The sequence below is a fragment of the Diceros bicornis genome, chromosome 11, assembly GCF_020826845.1.
Source record: "Diceros bicornis minor isolate mBicDic1 chromosome 11, mDicBic1.mat.cur, whole genome shotgun sequence".
Lineage (NCBI taxonomy): Eukaryota > Metazoa > Chordata > Mammalia > Perissodactyla > Rhinocerotidae > Diceros > Diceros bicornis.
In genome coordinates this window covers 15,606,665-15,624,970 of record NC_080750.1, presented here as the reverse complement: position 1 = coordinate 15,624,970, position 18,306 = coordinate 15,606,665, and the positions used below count along the sequence as shown (strand labels likewise).

Below are 18,306 nucleotides of genomic sequence, written 5' to 3'. Positions count from 1 at the left end.
GTACTGGCTTGGCCAGATTTCAAAACTCAGGTGTTATTAACAGTATTATGGCTATCTTTGAATATTATTTTAGATTTTGCTATTCTTTTACATTCTTTTTATTATACTTACGCATGCACATAAACGTGCAGAATATATACATTATACATATAAACATATACATAAAGAATAAGAAGTAGAATACTTAGTCTTTCTGGAGCCTCTGCTGTGCCGCTCTCTGACTGCATCCTCCTCAAGCTAATTTTTATAAGGATATTATTTTTATAAGTATTAATTATCTTATATGAAAACATTCAATAACAACGCAGGATAGCTTATTTTTATAATTAATAGATGCCTATCAAAGAAAGAAAAGACTCAAAAACACTACAGACTGAGACCAATTACTGTGACTTTATTACAACAGTTACAAATAATATTTTAGTGGTATTTAATCATATCACAATTACTCAAACTATATACAAACAGGGATTTATACAAGCCTACATTTAAAAAAAAAACAAGCAATTAATAACCAAAAAAATCACATTATCAACAAGATCTTTTCTAAAATTTATGGCCAATACAAAGGAAATTCACAGTTATTCTTAAAATGTTTTAAAGACACAGAATCATATTGCACATAATACAATTATAAATCCTACTGCGCAGATTTATATATTTTAATCAAGTTTTTCACAAAATTTACATTATCATGCAATACTTGACTGTATATAGAATGGTATAATGAGAAGAAACAGGTTAACTTACAAACAATATAATGGCCACAAAATTAGAATTATTTTAAAGTTATATTTAAAATAATTTTACTATACAAAAAAAAAACTCCAGTGTAATAAAACATAACAGACACAATCATAATTTGTTCACACATCGTTACTTTTTTAGTGTTCCTCTTTGTCTCTTCCTTTCTTTTCCTTTTCGTCCTGTAGTGCAGTACCCAGCTTTGTGATAAGAACCGACAGAACCTTGTCCAGTGGGTCCATGACTCCTCTCTGAAGCCATTTAGGAATAGTAGTCCTGGCATGATGAAAGCCCAATTTTTGAAGAATATAATCAACACCTACTGGATCAATCTTTCTTCCAGTCCAAGAAATTAATCTAAAATAATTATAAATAGTAGTTATGAAGGAGTACAGTGCCCTAGCACAGTCTTGAAAGTAGGTTCAAAAACATCACTAATATGTTCAAGACAAAGTATTTTCAATAGGGGCACTTGAATAATCTAACCAACAATTCCTGGATTCACTATCATAGCATTCAAAGAACGTGTGATTAGGGCCGGTCCGATGGCGCAAGCGGTTAGGTGCGCGCGCTCTGCTGCACCTTTCATGGCCCGGGGTTCGCTGGTTCGGATCCTGGGCGCACACCGACGCACCGCTTGGCAAGCCATGCTGTGGCGGCGTCCTGTATAAAGTGGAGGAAGATGGGCACGGATGTTAGCCCAGGGCCAACCTTCCTCAGAAAAAAAAAGAGGAGGATTGGCAGATGTTAGCACAAGGCTGATCTTCCTCACAAAAAACAAAAACAAAAATGTGTGATTATAAGTATCCTTGAGAACCAACACACAGCAATGGAATTTACTGAATTTCATTCTGATTGATTTATTTTAGGCCTGTTAAGTTACACAGTCATCTTAAACATTTAAAAGACATCTGGTTAATTCTACAATTAACCTGATGGGGGGAATCCTTTCACAATGTATATAGTTGGCCTTTTGTATCCATGGATATTGCATCCTGTGGATTCAACCAAGAGTAGATTGAAAGGCCTACGATGGTTGCGTCTGTACAGAACATGTACAAACTTTTTTTTTTTGGTGAGGAAGATTAGCCCTGAGCTAACATCTGTGCCCATCTTCCTCTCTTTTATGCGGGATGCCTGCCACAGCCTGGCTTGACGAGTGGTGCTTATGTCCACATCTGGGATCCAAACCTGTGAACCCCAGGCGGCCCAAGCAGAGCATGCGAACTTAACCACTATGCCACTGGGCCGGCCCCTACAAACTTTTTTTTTCTTGTCATTATTCCTTAAACCATTAATGCAGTATAACAACTATTTATACAGCATTTACATCGTATTAGATATTATAAGTAATCTAGAGATGATTTAAAGTGTATGGGAGGATGTGTGTTAAGTTATATGCAAATACTTTGCTCTTTTATATAAGGGACTTGAGTATCTGTGGATTTTGGTCCGGAGTACTGAAATCAATCCATAGTGGATACTGAGGGATGACTGTACGTATATCCTTGTACACTTAAAATATCTTACTATTTTGTCTATAATACCTTAGTAAAGTGGAAAAAAATAAAAGAATTCAAGAAGCATGTGGCATAATGGGGGGCTGATGGGGAAAGGGCTGAAATTTACTGAGTGTTAGCTATGTGCTAAACATGTTTGAATGGAGAACCATTTTTTCCTTATTCCTGTTACTTCCTTCCATATAGCAGAACAGCCATTAGTGAAACACTCTAGGCCTTTCTCTGTCTCCTTACTGATGATTTATCTGATTGGAAATTAATGGAGGAACTGAGTAGTGTAGTTCAGTACACTACCCTCCCTTCCTGCCTTCTTTTAGGAGCCACTCATTTTGGTCTGTTCCCTCATGCCTTAGGTTTTTCAAAGACAGGGCCTGATTAGGTTAGCTCAAGCGTGTTCACGGCTGCCTGTGGCTAGGTGAGTACATAGTGCTGCTGACTGTACAACTCCAGCTCCACTCCCTTGAGTTTTGCATCATTGAGACCCTGCAGGTAAGTCTAAACCTGGACTTCGTAGTAGAAAGCCATCGCCGCCACACATCCAAACCACATTCTTTGTCATTAGCTTTACAAGTATTAAACTGTCATTTTGATTTCCAGCTGCCTCTCTCCCACTATTTCAAATGGTCTTGAACTTGGATAGGGACAGGGGGTAATTAGGCATTGATCTGCTAAAACTCAACTCATTTTACCATTGTAACAACCCTGCGAGATAGGTAATACCATTTTTCAAATTTTTCATATGAGGCAACTGAGGCAAAGACATGTTAGGGCCTTTGGCCCAAGTCATTCAGCTATTATGCTATAAAGCTGGGCTTAGAGCCAGAACTATCAACTGTGCTCTTCACCACTACACCATATTACTTAACTAGTCTCTTGATAGTTTGCTAAAAAAAAGTAATATATTTATGGCAAATTTAACTATTTTTATGCTCATTTTAAATTAAAGTCATTTTATATTCAACTTAAATATAGTCACTCTAAAATATAGTCAAGTTCATTATATTTATTTAGATTTACAAGGGCAAAACAGATTTTCCAATTTTCTGCATCAAGACCTTTCCAGTATTTTAATATAGTTCCTGAGTACTGACACTGTTAATAGTAAATATACTTACGAGAAATATTAATACCAAAATGTTTTGCTGATTTGGTTACAACAAATTTTATTGAATACCAATTAGTAACACAAAGTCACTACTTTCTGCTTATACAGGAACCCACTGTATAATAGAGATTTTGTTAGTTTGGAATTATTTTGTGCCATGAATATATCTGAATAGTAACCTTATCTAAATGAAATCTATATTGTTCTGCAGAATGTTGTGCTGGAGTGTGATGAACTTTTTTTTTTTTTTTTTTGCTGAGGAAGATGTGCCCTGAGCTAACATCTGTGCCAATATTTCCGCTATTCTGTATGTAGGTTGCTGCCACAGCATGGCTGGTGAGTGGTGTTCGTCCATGCCTGGGATTTGAACCCACAAACCCAGGCCACTGAAGCAGAGCGTGCGAAACTTTAACTACTTGGCCACAGGGCCAGCCCCGTGATGGCTTTTTTTTTGATACTATTAGTCCATGATTTGGACAGTTATAATTTGATTAACAAAGCAGATGAGAGGAAAGGGAAAAATAATAGGAAGGTCATGAGTGTTAATCATAAACAAAAACATCCAAGGCAAGTACCATTAGTTATAGCAGCAATTATCAGTATTATTAGAAGCTGAAAATAGTTTTGAAATTTTGATCTGAAAACAAGTTGATATAATTGGGATCACAACTGTCATAGAACATGACTTAGTAAAGGAACCTAAATCTGATAGCGTTAAATTTGACAGATTTATATTGCTTAATATGCAGACAGAAGGACACTGTGAAACTGTAGGTTTTATTACATTGTCATGACATATGTGAGAAATTGTAACAGTTCCTTAATGATGATGTATAACTTCCATTGCATCTTCCCAAACTAAGTAACAGAACAGTTTACTGTAGCTACCTCAAACACCTGAAAATAACATCCTGGTGAGACGGTGAAAAAATAACAGCAACTGTGGAAGTGGAGTTAATCTCATATTTTAGTGATTAACTGACGCAATGCCACACAGTGGACAGCTCATCAGCACTGAGCTATTCTCAATGTTTGTGCTTCTTTTGCCTCACCTAGAAGCACTTACAAAAGCAGAAAGGAGCAGCAAAAACAGCAGAAGTTGTAGAGTTACAAGTTACATTATTTATAACCTTTTTCTCATAATCCATAGGATATAAGTAAAATATGTATATCCACCACTTACCTAAGAGTGGGTTCTAGATGCCATGTGTTGCACATAAAATCTCTCCAGTCAACAGTAGTATAAGTGATGCTATCTTCTCTATCTTTGTCAGAGGAATTGTCATCAGGTATAATAATTGGACTTTTCTGTCCTGGTCTAGTAGATAAAATCCGAGGAGGAAAAATGGCTACAAGGAAAATAATAGATTAATATTGCAAATATATATCTTAGAAATTTATTTTAAATCACTATACAAACAGAATAATTGTCTCCATTTATCATTTTTATGAACTGGCCAAAGCCTCATTTAATTACATTTCTTAAAAATAATATTTTAAAATAAGCCATAAATAAGTGCCAATTATTGGTATTTCTTGGAGAAAAACAGTATCAAAGTTATTTCCTTATAACAATTAGAAATAACATGCCATTATTTATTTTTGAGGAATAGCATATGTTTTACATATATGTGTGCCTAAAACTAATGGTAAAGAATGCTGAGATTTATTTGATAGCAGGCATAGGGTACTGAAATTGACAGTTGTAAGTTTCCTAAAGAAGGGCAGTAGGTGGATGATTTTTTTTTATCAGCTTTATTGAGAATACATTTCAGTCATTTAAAGTGTACAACTCGATTTTAGTATGTTAATGGCTATATATATTTGAACTGTGGTACTACTAACTTAGAAGCTTTTATGTTAAGCAACCTTTTCACTCTTTATAGTGAATGCTCAAGTAAATGTTTTATGACAAAGTCTTTTTAAATTAGGAATCATACTATACATAAAATCAAATCTGAGACAAAGGGAGCTTTCATATAATCTTCTTTAATAAATACAGCATTTCTCTTATGGCACAAATTTTAAAGACACAAATGGGGCATAAAATAATTGATTACTTACATAATATGATATGCATTATGTAACTCTAGTTGTAACTTTATTGAGAATTGGGGTAGGGATAAACCGTTGATCAGGAACGAGCCTAGGCATGGAGCTGTACTCTCACACTGCGTAAGGATCCAGATGTCCTCAGGTACCACCTGCTCAGCTGCTCTGCCTTTGTTTATTATTGGAGGTGGTTATAGTGTTAAAATTTATCTTGATGATCTAGAAATATGTTGATTCTGGTCTAGTCTTAATGCTCTTAAGAATTTTTCAGGGATGCTTATGTTTATTTTGGTCAAACCTAATTGTGTTTAGTTCTCAATAAGAAAATATACTTAAGGTATTAAAATTTTTTTTTTTTTAAAGATTTTATTTATTCATTTTTTTTCCCCCCAAAGCCCCAGTAGATAGTTGCATGTCATAGGTTCACATCCTTCTAGTTGCTGTACGTGGGACTCGGCCTCGGGTTGGACGGAGAAGTGGTGCCTCGGGGCGCGCCCGGGATCCGAACCCGGGCCGCCAGCATCAGAGCGTGCGCACTTAACCGCCAAGCCACGGAGCCGGCCTAAAATATTTTTATTTATAATTGAAATCCCCATAGAATAACAATTTGTTAATGTAAATCCGAAACTCAAGTCCCTATTCCCTCTCTTCCCATTGAAATAATGTTTTACAACAGTTTATATAAAAATAGTTTTTTTTTTTTTTTAAGAAATACACACAGTTAATGGCGGACCAAGACCAACACAATATTTCATAAAATGACAATGTCTTCACATAATACCTGAGAGAAAGAAATCTGGCAGGCTGTCATATCTAGGTAGACTAAAAAAGAATTCTAAACTTCACAGGTTTACCTAGAATCTCTTTTCCTCCATATTAAGTTTAAATATTAAGGCAGAGAGAAAAGAGGATTACCAGTAACCGGTATATTTTGGGTGCTATATGTGAAGACTGGATCTACTTATAATATATATAATATTTCCTATTATATGGTTTCAGTCATTTTACTTGAAGTTTCAACTAATGTCTCAGAGATTTCTCCCAGTCATCATTATTGATTGTACTCTCACTGAATTTTTGGCACATCTAGATTGCAAATCTATGCTGTGCTACTTTGCACTCTTTCAACATGGTCTTTTGATAATCTTTGTTTCCTTCACTCAAAAATTTATCATGAGGCTATTCTGAAATATCTGTAAGATAAATTTTACATTTCTTTCTTCAAGAAAAAAATGAAGTAATATTACAGTGTGACCTGAACAAATTACATATCTATTCCAAGCAATTCTTCAAAAAAAAATCACATCTGTTGTTTTACCATTGTATATTCATACAGTTGTACAATAAATATTTATTGAAAGAATAAAGACCATATATTTGGAGAGCGTTCCATATCATTACATTTCAAACTGCCTCATTCTTTTAAACAGCTACAGAGCATTCCATTCCATTGTATGGACACACCATAACATATTCGACCAATTCTATATGGATATTAGGGTCACTGTATGTTTCTCAATGGGCAAACATTTAAGTTTCCATTGAGTAAACCAATGTTGTTAGCTAGTGCATAAAAATGAACCACCACCACTGAAGTCTACATAATTTATAAAAAGAAAACATTCTCTGCATTGCAAACGGATTTATCTTATTTAATTCAGTTTTTCCAATTACGTATATAACTCAGGCTACTTCATTATGTACTTGTTTGTTTAGTCATTTCACTTTGATTATCAGTGTTTCCTCAAAGAGGTTTTCTTCTCCTTCTTTGCAAGAATCTCCTACAAGGTCTGATAACGTATATAACACATATGGAAACATTTTGTCAAGTATAAAACACCATTCAGTGTGAGGTATGGTTAGAAAAAAACGTGCCAGGTATTCAGAAAGTCTTTCCCATAGTCTTATTTATATTTATTTCATTTATTTATTGATATTGGCAACTCATGGAGGAAGGAGACACATTCTACTGCCTTTCTTGAAGCTTTTAAGGAAAACAAGAAACAAACCCCAAACAAGAAAATGCTACCCACCTTTTTCTTTTTCTTTAAGATAAGCCGACACTAAATCATGAAGAAACATGATGAGCTCAGCATCCATGGTCACACAAATGTGGTCAGTGAACTCTGTCACCACGCTACATTCTACCTTTGGCTTCAGGTTGGCATCTGCAACAGCAAAGTTCTTTTATAGTAAAAGATTTTATGAAATAAGTCCCTTTCTCTCCCTGTTAATAAGGGATTTACAAAGGTCCATGTAAATGTATCCACTTAAATGCAATTACAGAGAAACGAGTAGTTTCTGTATGTGAATTATAGAATGATGATGACAGTTTACTAAGGACCTTTTGAGTATATCCCATTTATTCCTCATAAAAGCCCAATGAATGCAGTCCTATTATTAACCCCCATTTTACTGAGGAAAAAGAGACAAAAAATGAATTATTTGCCAGAGGCCATATAGCTGGTAAGAAAATCAATTTCACCCAGAAAATCAATTTCATTAGACTATATTAATAGTACAAAAATAACCTGTGAGACAACAGCAGTAGTTTGAAGTTCCTTTAGAATTTTCTTAGCAACTTTAGAAACTCAAGATTGTTTTTCCACATACCCTGTAATGAAGGTTCTTGTGGTTCTTGAACATGAATGGACTTAAAGTCAAGCTGCATCCTTGGTAACGCAAAGATGGTCTCTGTTTCATGATTATAGCTAGAACCTCCTCTGAATCCACTCAACAAACTAGAATTCTTCACAGTAGTGCTATTCTCAGTATTATTAGCATCCACATTACGAAGTAGGTTCAGCTCTACATGCATAATAATAAAGACAATAAGAATGAGATTAAACCAGTAGGCATTGATAAGCCTCTAGCTTTCATGACACTATGACACAAACTGTTATCATTTCAAAAGTCGGAAAGTGGGGCCAGCCTGGTGGCATAGCAGTTAAGTGCACACTCCGCTTCAGTGGCCTGGGGTTCCCGGGTTGGGATCCCGGGCACAGACTGACGCACAGCTTGTCGAGCCACGCTGTGGCGGCATCCCATATAAAGTAGAGGAAGATGGGCATGGATGTTAGCCCAAGGCCAATCTTCCTCAGCAAAAAGAGGATTGGCATTGGATGTTAGCTCAGGGCTGATCTTCCTCACACACACACAAAAAAAGTTGGAAAGTAAAGACTCACGTTTTTAAAAATAGAGCCATATAAAGCTGTGGTCTTGAGAATAATGATATATCTATATATAGATATGAATATAGTTTTATATATATAAAAATTTAGTGATATATTTATATATGTAGTGATATATAGTGACATTTATATGTATGTAGTGACATATTTATATATATATAAAATAGTGACATATTTATATACATATATATATATAAATAGTGATATATATCACTATTCTCAAGATGGAAGCTTTATGACATGATTTTAGACAAAAATCCAATACATTTGGTTTTTGTTTCTTGAACTTTAAAAAGAGCATTATCCTCAACTGAATTCATTTCTGAATTTAAGAGTTTCATTAAGCTCAAAGTTCTCCATAGATAGAATTCTTCATTATTATAGAATTTGCAATTAAATATTATCCTGACTTTGAAATCAGGCAGAAGTCCTGATTTTCCCCAATATATGTGTTATGATAAAAATCAGCATTTTTCTAGGTACAAGGGTAGCAGAACAATATGCTAACAGCCCTTCCCTAGTATCCCAGCCAAAAAGAACTCCTTCCCCCAAAAATCTCCATTTGGAAGGTAAAATAGTCAATATATGCATATTCTAATTTACTTCCTTATCCTCCTTTGTTCTCAGAATATTTTTAAGAGTCTCTAATCCCTGGGGTTGCCTATACCATAGTAACTATTTTCCATGGGGCCCAATTCATCTTCTTTTCCATTTTGAAAGGTCATTTTTAAGTAAAACATTCAAGTATTAACATGTCTCAATCTAGTCAGCGTTCCAATACAGACGAAATGATTGGTAAAAGCAGTACTGTAAACTTGAACACAAAAACAACCACAAAATAAGAATTTTCATGACCATATTATTACAAGACTGGTGAATCTTATCACATGAAAAAACTCATCCAAAGCACTCTCTTTAAACTTATGACTAAATATATTATTTAGTTTCATTTTATTCCAGCTATCCCGAACCTTAAGTTTTGTGGCATTCTATGTTGTATAATAACTTTAGTTAGTTGTATAATAATTTTCCCAAACCTCCCAAGTTTAGCATTACTACGAAAATATTTTTCTAATTATAATAAACTTAATTTCACTTATTTAAACCAACTTTATTTTGAATGTTTTCAGTTACATCTAGAATAATTTTAGTCTATAAGATGTGGCACTACCAGGGTGGTGAATCACATATAGTCATGTGCATAACGATGTTTCTGTCAAAAATGGACCATGGTCCCATAAGATTGGTAGCGCATAGCCTAGATGTGTGGTAGGCTATACCATCTAGGTTTGTGTAAGTACACTCTCTGACATTCGCACAACAAAATCGCTTAACGATGCATTTCTCAGAGCATAGCCCCATCGTTAAGTGCTGCATTACTGTACTAACATTGTTACTTATGTCAGCAAGAGTAAAATGAAACTTGTTTAATTATAAAGCAACGAAAATTCTTCTTCCACTTAAATTCTAAACACAGTCAACAGAGCCCAAAATAGAGAAAACAAAATCTCTTCAAAGAATCAAAATTTTAACCTTCATTCCTTGTGGCTGTAACATAATTGAACCATTCTTTCACACTGGCTACTCCATGGGGTGGATTTTCATGGCGACGCCTTGTTATCTTGGTTATTGTTGCCATAGGACTTTCCAAAGCACCACATGGTTTGGTAACCATGGTATTATGACCCAGATGAAAATCCAATGTTTGTACAATATATGTAGAATGATCACTAGAGCCTAGAGGAAAAAAAAGTTTTTTAATGTAACAAACTATATTTAGACGCAAGAAAATAGTTGTGGCCCTAGAGTAATAGATTTAGCTAAGTCATACATAGATAAAGTTGTAAAATGGAGGAGTAAATAAGTGAGAAAAAAATCACAAGTAATTGTTCTTTCTTTTAGTTATAACTGGATTTATCCCCAGTAAGATGAAGAGCATCAACCATTTTTCCCTTCTTCATTAAGCAACCACTGAGCAGGAAATTAAAGCTAAAAGGAACTGGGTTTATCACTGTAAATAGAGGTAAAAGCACAGCCTTGCCCATAAAAGTTAAATACAGTCTTGACTTGCAATAATTTCCTTCCACTACCTATGTGTCTTCTCTTCATGTTTTTATAAGAAATATTTACAATAACTATTATTATGACTATGGCCAGCCATAGCAGCAGAAACTTTAATTGCCTAAGAAATGGAAAAAGATGGCTGGTTCAGAAATAAATATGAAAAAGGAAAATTACTTTGTCATTTATAATCATATCAGAAGATAGGAAAAAGTAAAAGCTGTAAATGTGTCAGTTTACCATCTTCCCAGATTTTCTGAGCTTCAGTCCAAAAAGCAATATTTGGTTCCTCTAAATGAAAAAGGGCCCAGGATTTTGAACGGAAATTTGGACCATGAAAACAAGCCAGTGTCATATGATTTCCATGTAAGCTCATTGATCCTCCAAACTGCATTCCATCTTCTGGTAGTGGAATCTGAAATAAGGATATGTGGCATCCTGATACCACCTTCAACACTCCAGGCCAGTGGCGATGATGAGCTGCGTCAAGCACTGCAAGAAAACCCAAAACCACGTATCTACAAGTGCCTCAGGAACATCTTGAATGGCGAGTAGGAAGGCAGCAAGTGCCTACTTTCTACAGCTGAAGTGACTCAGGTAAGGGATGAAAACAACAACACCTGGTTAACATTAAGAAGCCAATAAAGATACAGTCTGGGAAAAGATGCTGCATAAGGATGGATAGAACTAAGGAAAGTAGTAACTTAATAATAATTACAACAAACACTTCGATGATTAATGATTTACAAAGTGCTTGCATGAAATTTTATGCAATTCTCACAATAACTCTGTAAACTACGTATTTCATCTAGACTCTTTCCAAGTGAAGCAGAAGGGGGGTTAAGTGAACCAGTGACTAGAAGACCTAGAAATCAAATGCAGATCCTTGATTTTAAGTACTGTTTTTTACTCTCTTGTACCCTTGCTACTCAAAAGTGAGGTCTGAGGACCAGCAGCCTCAGCATCACCTGGGAGCGTGTTAGAAATGCAGACTCTTAAGTGTACCTCATACCTACTGTATCAGAATCTGCATTTTAATAAAATCTCCAGGTGTTTCAGATGCACATTACAGTTTGAGAAGCACTAATCAGGTATACAGTTCATAGTTACATTTCCCATTTATCCCAATAATATCCTTTCTGGCTGTTTTCCACAACTCTCATTCCAGATCTAACCAAGGATCATGCATTTTATTTAGTTAGCATGTCTCTCTAGTTTCCTTTAATCTAAAACAATTCCCTAAGCCTGTTTCTTTGTTTTCTATGACAAGACTTTTGTGAAGAATTCGGGCCAGGTGTTTTGAGGACCATGCCTCTATTTGTACATGCCTGATACCAATTCCAGTTTAAAGGAAATACACAGACTAGAGGAACAAGATAAATGAAACCAGAAGGAAACAACTGAAAAAAATCTAGAAGGTAGGACATTCTCCAGGACAATTGAGCTAGTCTCTTTAAGTCATGTCATTAAAAAAAGGACTGCTGAACTAAAAGAGAGTAAAGGAACATAACCAGATTTAACCAGTGATCTTGGTTTGAATATATTGGTTTGGACAAACCAGTTGTAAGGATAATTCTAGGTCAACTGTGGAATGTGGTCAGAAGGCTAGAGGAGATAAATAATTAGCAAAATGGAAAGTTGGAGATTGTTGACTGGAAAAGGTTACAAAACAATATGAACAATATTTTGGTAAAAAGTACACATATAATAGGTGCATATAAAAGTACCTGAAGATATACGCTCTGAAGTATTCACAGTGATGCAATGCACATGTACTGCTTCTGTGATAATAAGTTACTAAACATTATCCTGATTCTGACTACTTTCACCACTTTTACCTCTATCATTCTAGTTAAAGCCACCATCATCTGTTGCCTGGATGCTTGCAATGGCCTCCTTACAATGCTAATGTGACAATGTGTATCAATGATAATGGTAATTACTGCAATGGTCTCCTTACTTCCATTCTTAACCACCTGTAGGCTCTTCTCCACACAGCAGCCTGAGTGATGCTTTAAAAAGGAGTATTTTAAGAAAAAGTAAATCAAATAATACCAAATCTATAAACATGTCTCCAATAGCTACCCATCATATTAAAAATCTTATCTGTGGCCTATCTCTCTGAATTCACGTCCAACATTTTCCTGTTTGCTTACTCTGTTCCACCACAGCGGCCATCTTAATGATCCTCAAACAAGCCATGTTTCTTCCTACTGTAGGAGCTTTGCACCCTTCAATAAACCCCTATGCCCAGAACTCTCTCCCCACAGATCTTAGCCCGGATCTTCACTTCAGAAAAGGCTTCCCTAACCACCCTTTCTAAAACAGCTATCTTCACACACTGTCATTCACCATCCTTCCCCTGCTTTGTTCTTTTTCTCAGCACTTCTCTCTACCTGAAATTCTTACATATTTAGTTAGTAAATTAATTATGGCCTCTCTCTCCCATTAGAATGTAAGCTTCATGAGGGTAGGAATTTTGTCCACTAGTAGATCTCCTATGCCTAAAACAGTGCTTAAGAACATGGTTGATGCTTAATATTTGCTGATTGAATTACCGAGTGAAAATAATAATCTGCCTAATACGACACAGCTAATAAATCAAAACTCAGACATTCCGACTCCATAACCCATGCTCTAAACCAGAACACGATATTGTCATAATTAGTATTCAAGAGCATGGAACGAGCATGGTTGCGATGAGTTGTAGTAGGGGGAGGAGGTAATAAATGATGACTTCCAAAATGATGGCCTTTTAATTCCATTGGCAGTAGGAAATTAGGTACTTTGCTGAGTGAATAAAGAGCATATGGACCACTTTGTATGTATAGTATATAGGTATTATTGTTATTATTTTAAATTAAGATAGTGACACACATTTAGTGAAAGATAAAGCATATATAAAGGCTTAGTTCTAATTCTTACATTGTTCTTGTGAACTTTTCTCTAGGTTATTAGTCATCGTCTTAGGTGGAAGATAAGGAACTGGTCCCCAGGTAGACAGAGCTCGTTTGCTGGTATCAAACTGTTGTGTAAAAAATTCCTGGAGCTTCATTCCTATTTTTATCAGGTCTGGTGTGGTTGATCTTGATATCATTACTTGGAAAATATCCCACTTCAAATCTCCATGGACAAAAATTTCACTAGAGCATAAAACAGAGTCTTTATCATATATCTTATAGAGGATAGTTAAAAAGTACAAGAAAAATTCTCTTGCCCACCTATCTTGTTTATTCATACTAATTGCATAATATAAAATCATTTTGCAAGAAAACTGAATTGTGTTTTCTCACTGGATGATAAAAAATATGTCAAGAGCCGTCATGTGAAGTGTTCAAAAAGTAATACTTTACTGAATACCTTTTATCAGTCATGCTTGACTCCAGTGTATTATACAGATTTACTTTCCATTCATCCTGAAGCTTGAGATCAGCATTACTGAAGATACCCATGAGGATACTTGAGCCCATGTAATCAACACGAGCTTCAGTAGAACCCATAGTAATCTGAATTTTGTGACTAGGTTGCTGATTTGGATGTTCAGAAATATGAGCTAAAATAGAAACAATAATTACTTTTCAAAGAAGTGCGTAATGGGAAAAACTCATCAAAACCAATTTTCAAAAACTTTTTTTCAATATATTTTTTATTTGTAAAATTTTAACATACCAACCATCTCCAAAGCATTGACATCTATGGTCCCTCCAACTACTCCTCCTTTAGAATCTAACTGTGATCTTCCCAGACCAACAGACATGCTTATCTCTCGATCTCGATTGCTTCCTACCGATAGACGGCCCTGGCTCTTCAAACCACTAGTTGTCCAACTAAAAAAAAGAAAAAGAGTTATTAATTAGACATATGGCTTCCAATGCCATGAATTAAAACAGGAGTTAAATCAAATGATTTCAAAAAAGTTTGACAGTGAAGCAATACATTTCTTATAAAAACTGGTAAATACTTGATGATGAAGGTTTCGTCTTAGCTAGAAAATTACTCTATTTTCCTCATAATTTTCTCTCTTTTTAGAACATATTTCATGCTGTTTTATATTACAGTATCTTTAGGATTAAGCGATTTTTCAGGATAAAGCAATTTATACCTTTTCTCTACTGTCTTTGCTCTCAAACATTTCAGCTTTAAAAAAAAGTTTTGAATTGCTTTACTACAATATAAGAAAAATTACAACTAATGATTAAATATATTTTCTTTGTATCTGAATAGCTTACGTTGTATTTCCCATTACATTACTCATATTCATTTGAACATTTAATTGCTTCAAGTTGATAGCAAACACGACAAGTGTTTCCCACGGGGTCCCTTGTTGGCTTGCTGCTTTGTTTGACTTGTTAAAGGGAGTTGATGTTTTTGAAAGTGAATCTAAAAATAGAAAAATCAAAAGCACATTCATTCACACAGATGCTCAGCTGATTACAAGGCAAAAACCACTTATCACTATATTCCAAAAAGTAAAAATATAATATTCTTGTATCAAACCTAACATTTAATAGTTGTCATATTGCCTCTAAAATAAGTTACCATTTACTGGTTTAGTAAGTGCTGGCAGCCTTACTTCTCGAAAGCTCATAAAGTTCTGTATTACCTCCATTTTATATGAGGAAATTCTGGTGTACATGGGATATGGCAGCACAGATCGTTCATCATGCTGGGATTTTCTTAACAAAGGAGAAAATATAAGTTGCTGCTGCCAAATAGAAGCCTCGAAGGCAGGGACCATTCTAAAGCGCAGAGGCCATCTGGGGTGCCTGTCTTCTGTGTTCTTATGGACTCAGTATATATCTTGAATCCTGCCTTTGCTCACTATACTCTAATCTTACCTTGTGACATGAACTACATCATTTATCTTTATATGTTCAGACACAAGTAGAGTGCTGAGGACATAAAAGAGTTCAAAAAACCCTGGCTGAATAAAAGAAAGATTGAACATAAAGATTAACGTTTTCAGTATCAAATATCTTTTACAACACTGTAGGTTTATTTCTAAAAGCAACTATACCATATGCAGCACAGTAACAATACGCTCACTCCTTTCTCCCCATCCCTTTTCAAAGATACTAGTTACCCAGCCAGTCTCTTCTCCTGGCAATACTTTGATGTGTTTGTTGTTTGGGTTTGGGGTTCCCCCTGCCATCTTCCATAAAAACCTGCAAGGCTATATCTCCCTGCAGTTGGGGCAGAAATCTGGGAGTAACTAATTCAGATTTTTATCCTGGGGGACACTGGAGGGCACCTGCTGATAAAGGGAGCAGTGTTACCTCTTCGAGGAACTGAAGAATCAGACACACTCCTTGATCTGGTGGAAGCCGGGGACTTCAGGCTCTGTGCTGCTGTCCCTGGTGACACGGCGCTGTTGGTCACATGCTCGCTGAACACACTAGGTGCCTGAGGCATGTGGCTGAAGGAGGCTGACTGACTGGGCTGCTCCCAGGCCCTGCAGTAAGCTTTTCTTGCCGATTCAGGAGAGAGGTGCTGGCTTACCCCTTCAGTGGAATCAGGTGTCCCTGGGCCAGATGCTAGTAGAAAAGCAGAAAACAAAAACAACATTAACAGTAAAATCACCATCTATAAAACAACAAATTTCACCACTCCACCTTTTCTAATCACGTTATATATTCCTCCTAGTTCTCTATTTGACAACCGTATGTCAATTTACAGTTTGCAAAGTACATGCCAGCTTATTTATTTTATTTAATTCTCACAGAAACTCCATGAGAAGGGTAGGACAGGTACTCTATTTCCAGATCCAGATTTCTAATATTTTCTACTGTAGCACGCTAACTTGACTTTTCACTTACGAGGTCTAATACCACAACAATATCTGAGTCCAAGAGAAAAAATGCAGGCAGTATGGTAGCATGTCCCCAACATTTTCTGTTTTCCATGCTTAACCAACCATGATTAATTTGCATGGTTAAATATATTTCTCCGTTTCCAGATTTTAAAAGATTACAGAGTAATCATTACCAAATAAAAGTCAGCTGAACGTACTCTCTGAGAGAGCAAGATTCTGTCTCTCTGGGTCTGTGATACAGCCCCAGTGCTACTGTATCCCCAGTGGTTAGTACATTAGAGGGGCTCAAAAGACATTTGTTGAATGAATGAATGAATGAATGAACATGGTGCAACTTACCAGGTAAGACAAGGCTTGTGTTATCAATCATGGATCTTGTTGCTGTTGTAACCAAAATTAAAAGCATAATTAAGTATATGCTTAAGTATAATTATAATTACATAACAAGCTTACTTGGCAAATTTATAGTTTGGTCTCCGAGGAACAGGCGTCTTGCAATACTTCTCCTATACCATGCTCTTGGAAATGCCAGAATTTCACTGAGTCGCCGCATATCGTATTTAAAGGAGGCAGACCCTATATCACAAACAGCTGATACATAAATAAATAAAATTTGTTAGAACTTATTTCCAAAAACCTTAATATTTTCACATGGTAGGTAGGACATGGTATTACACAACTGAATTACAATCATGTTATAATTCATGAAATATCAAAATAAGTTACATAGTATGATTAGTAAGTGATAATACATTCCTTCTACAAATTATAAAAATAGCACATTCTAACACTATTAGTTCCATTTCCTTTTTTGAGGTGAGGGCAAGTTGGAATTATCACTTTATTGTGAAATTCTCAGAGGTTCTCAAGATCAGTCTTACAAACAGCTTTCTACTTTAACACAGGGCTCTTGTCAAATATGGCAAATGAATCATCAGGATGAGCTGGGATACAAACTTCCTCAAAAGTAGCTGCAAACCAAATAGCTGTGTGGCAAGACTACTATTGTCCTTTTAGACAAAGAGCAGTGACTTGTCAGTCTGAAAGCATTCTGATGGCCGTCTCCTGGGCTTCTGCTCAGAGCTCTCTGCTGGCTCCTGCTCTACGTGTTCCATATCTCTACCCTAGCTTCTGTGGGATTTACACCAATGTCTCCCAAACCTAAAGTTTCTGGTTCAGCCTAAGCCCACATCCACACAATTGCCTACCAGACATTCCACTTGAATGTCCTATAGTCACTTTCTTCTCTATTTTCTAAGTTAATGACTTCACCGTCCCGTCAGTCACATATGTTAAAAGTTTGAGGCATCCTTGTGTCCTCTACTGCTCCTTACATAACTTGTCCTCCAGCTTGTGGATTCTTATATTTCTCTTGAAACCATTCCCTCTTCTCCTTTTTTACTGTTCAGGCCTTCATCCCGTATTGCTCAGTCTATCTCAACAGCCTCCTCAAGCATCTTTCCTCTCCTATCTTTCATGCTGCCATCAACTCTCTTTCTAAAACACCAATCTGAAACATCATCCTCCTCTTTTTAAATGGAAACAGATGTTTATTTAATAATCCATATATAATTGTGTGTGTGTGTGTGGTAAGAACCCTTAACATGATGTCTACCGTCTTAACAGGTTTTTAAGTGTACAATACATCATTGTCATCTTTAGGAACAATGTTGTCATCTCATTTCTTAGAAACCTCTCATGGTTTCTCACTGCCCAAAGGATCAAAACTCTAGTCTTTAGCCTGGCAAACAAGTCTCCCCCCAGTCTGGTCCTGATCTATTTTACTAGCTTTACCTCTAGCCAACTCCTCTCTCCCTCTGG

General features: G+C 35.9%; 1 protein-coding gene across 10 annotated transcripts in view; it reads right to left on the bottom strand.

Annotated features, from left to right (window-relative positions):
* Positions 1–373: 373 nt before the first annotated feature.
* The window catches only part of BLTP1 (bridge-like lipid transfer protein family member 1), a 198,385-nt gene continuing 180,452 nt past the window's right edge, over positions 374–18,306 (bottom strand). For all 10 annotated transcript variants that reach the window (XM_058549998.1, XM_058550005.1, XM_058550000.1 and 7 more), the window contains 12 exons: positions 16,939–17,076; positions 15,950–16,207; positions 14,903–15,053; positions 14,343–14,500; positions 14,034–14,226; positions 13,599–13,816; positions 10,914–11,165; positions 10,146–10,349; positions 8,035–8,229; positions 7,455–7,589; positions 4,553–4,718; positions 374–1,101 (listed from right to left, as the gene is read on the bottom strand). In XM_058549998.1, coding sequence (XP_058405981.1) covers positions 885–1,101; positions 4,553–4,718; positions 7,455–7,589; positions 8,035–8,229; positions 10,146–10,349; positions 10,914–11,165; positions 13,599–13,816; positions 14,034–14,226; positions 14,343–14,500; positions 14,903–15,053; positions 15,950–16,207; positions 16,939–17,076 — 2,285 coding nt within the window. In that variant the 3' untranslated portion in view covers positions 374–884. The remainder of the gene's footprint in view (positions 1,102–4,552; positions 4,719–7,454; positions 7,590–8,034; positions 8,230–10,145; positions 10,350–10,913; positions 11,166–13,598; positions 13,817–14,033; positions 14,227–14,342; positions 14,501–14,902; positions 15,054–15,949; positions 16,208–16,938; positions 17,077–18,306) is intronic.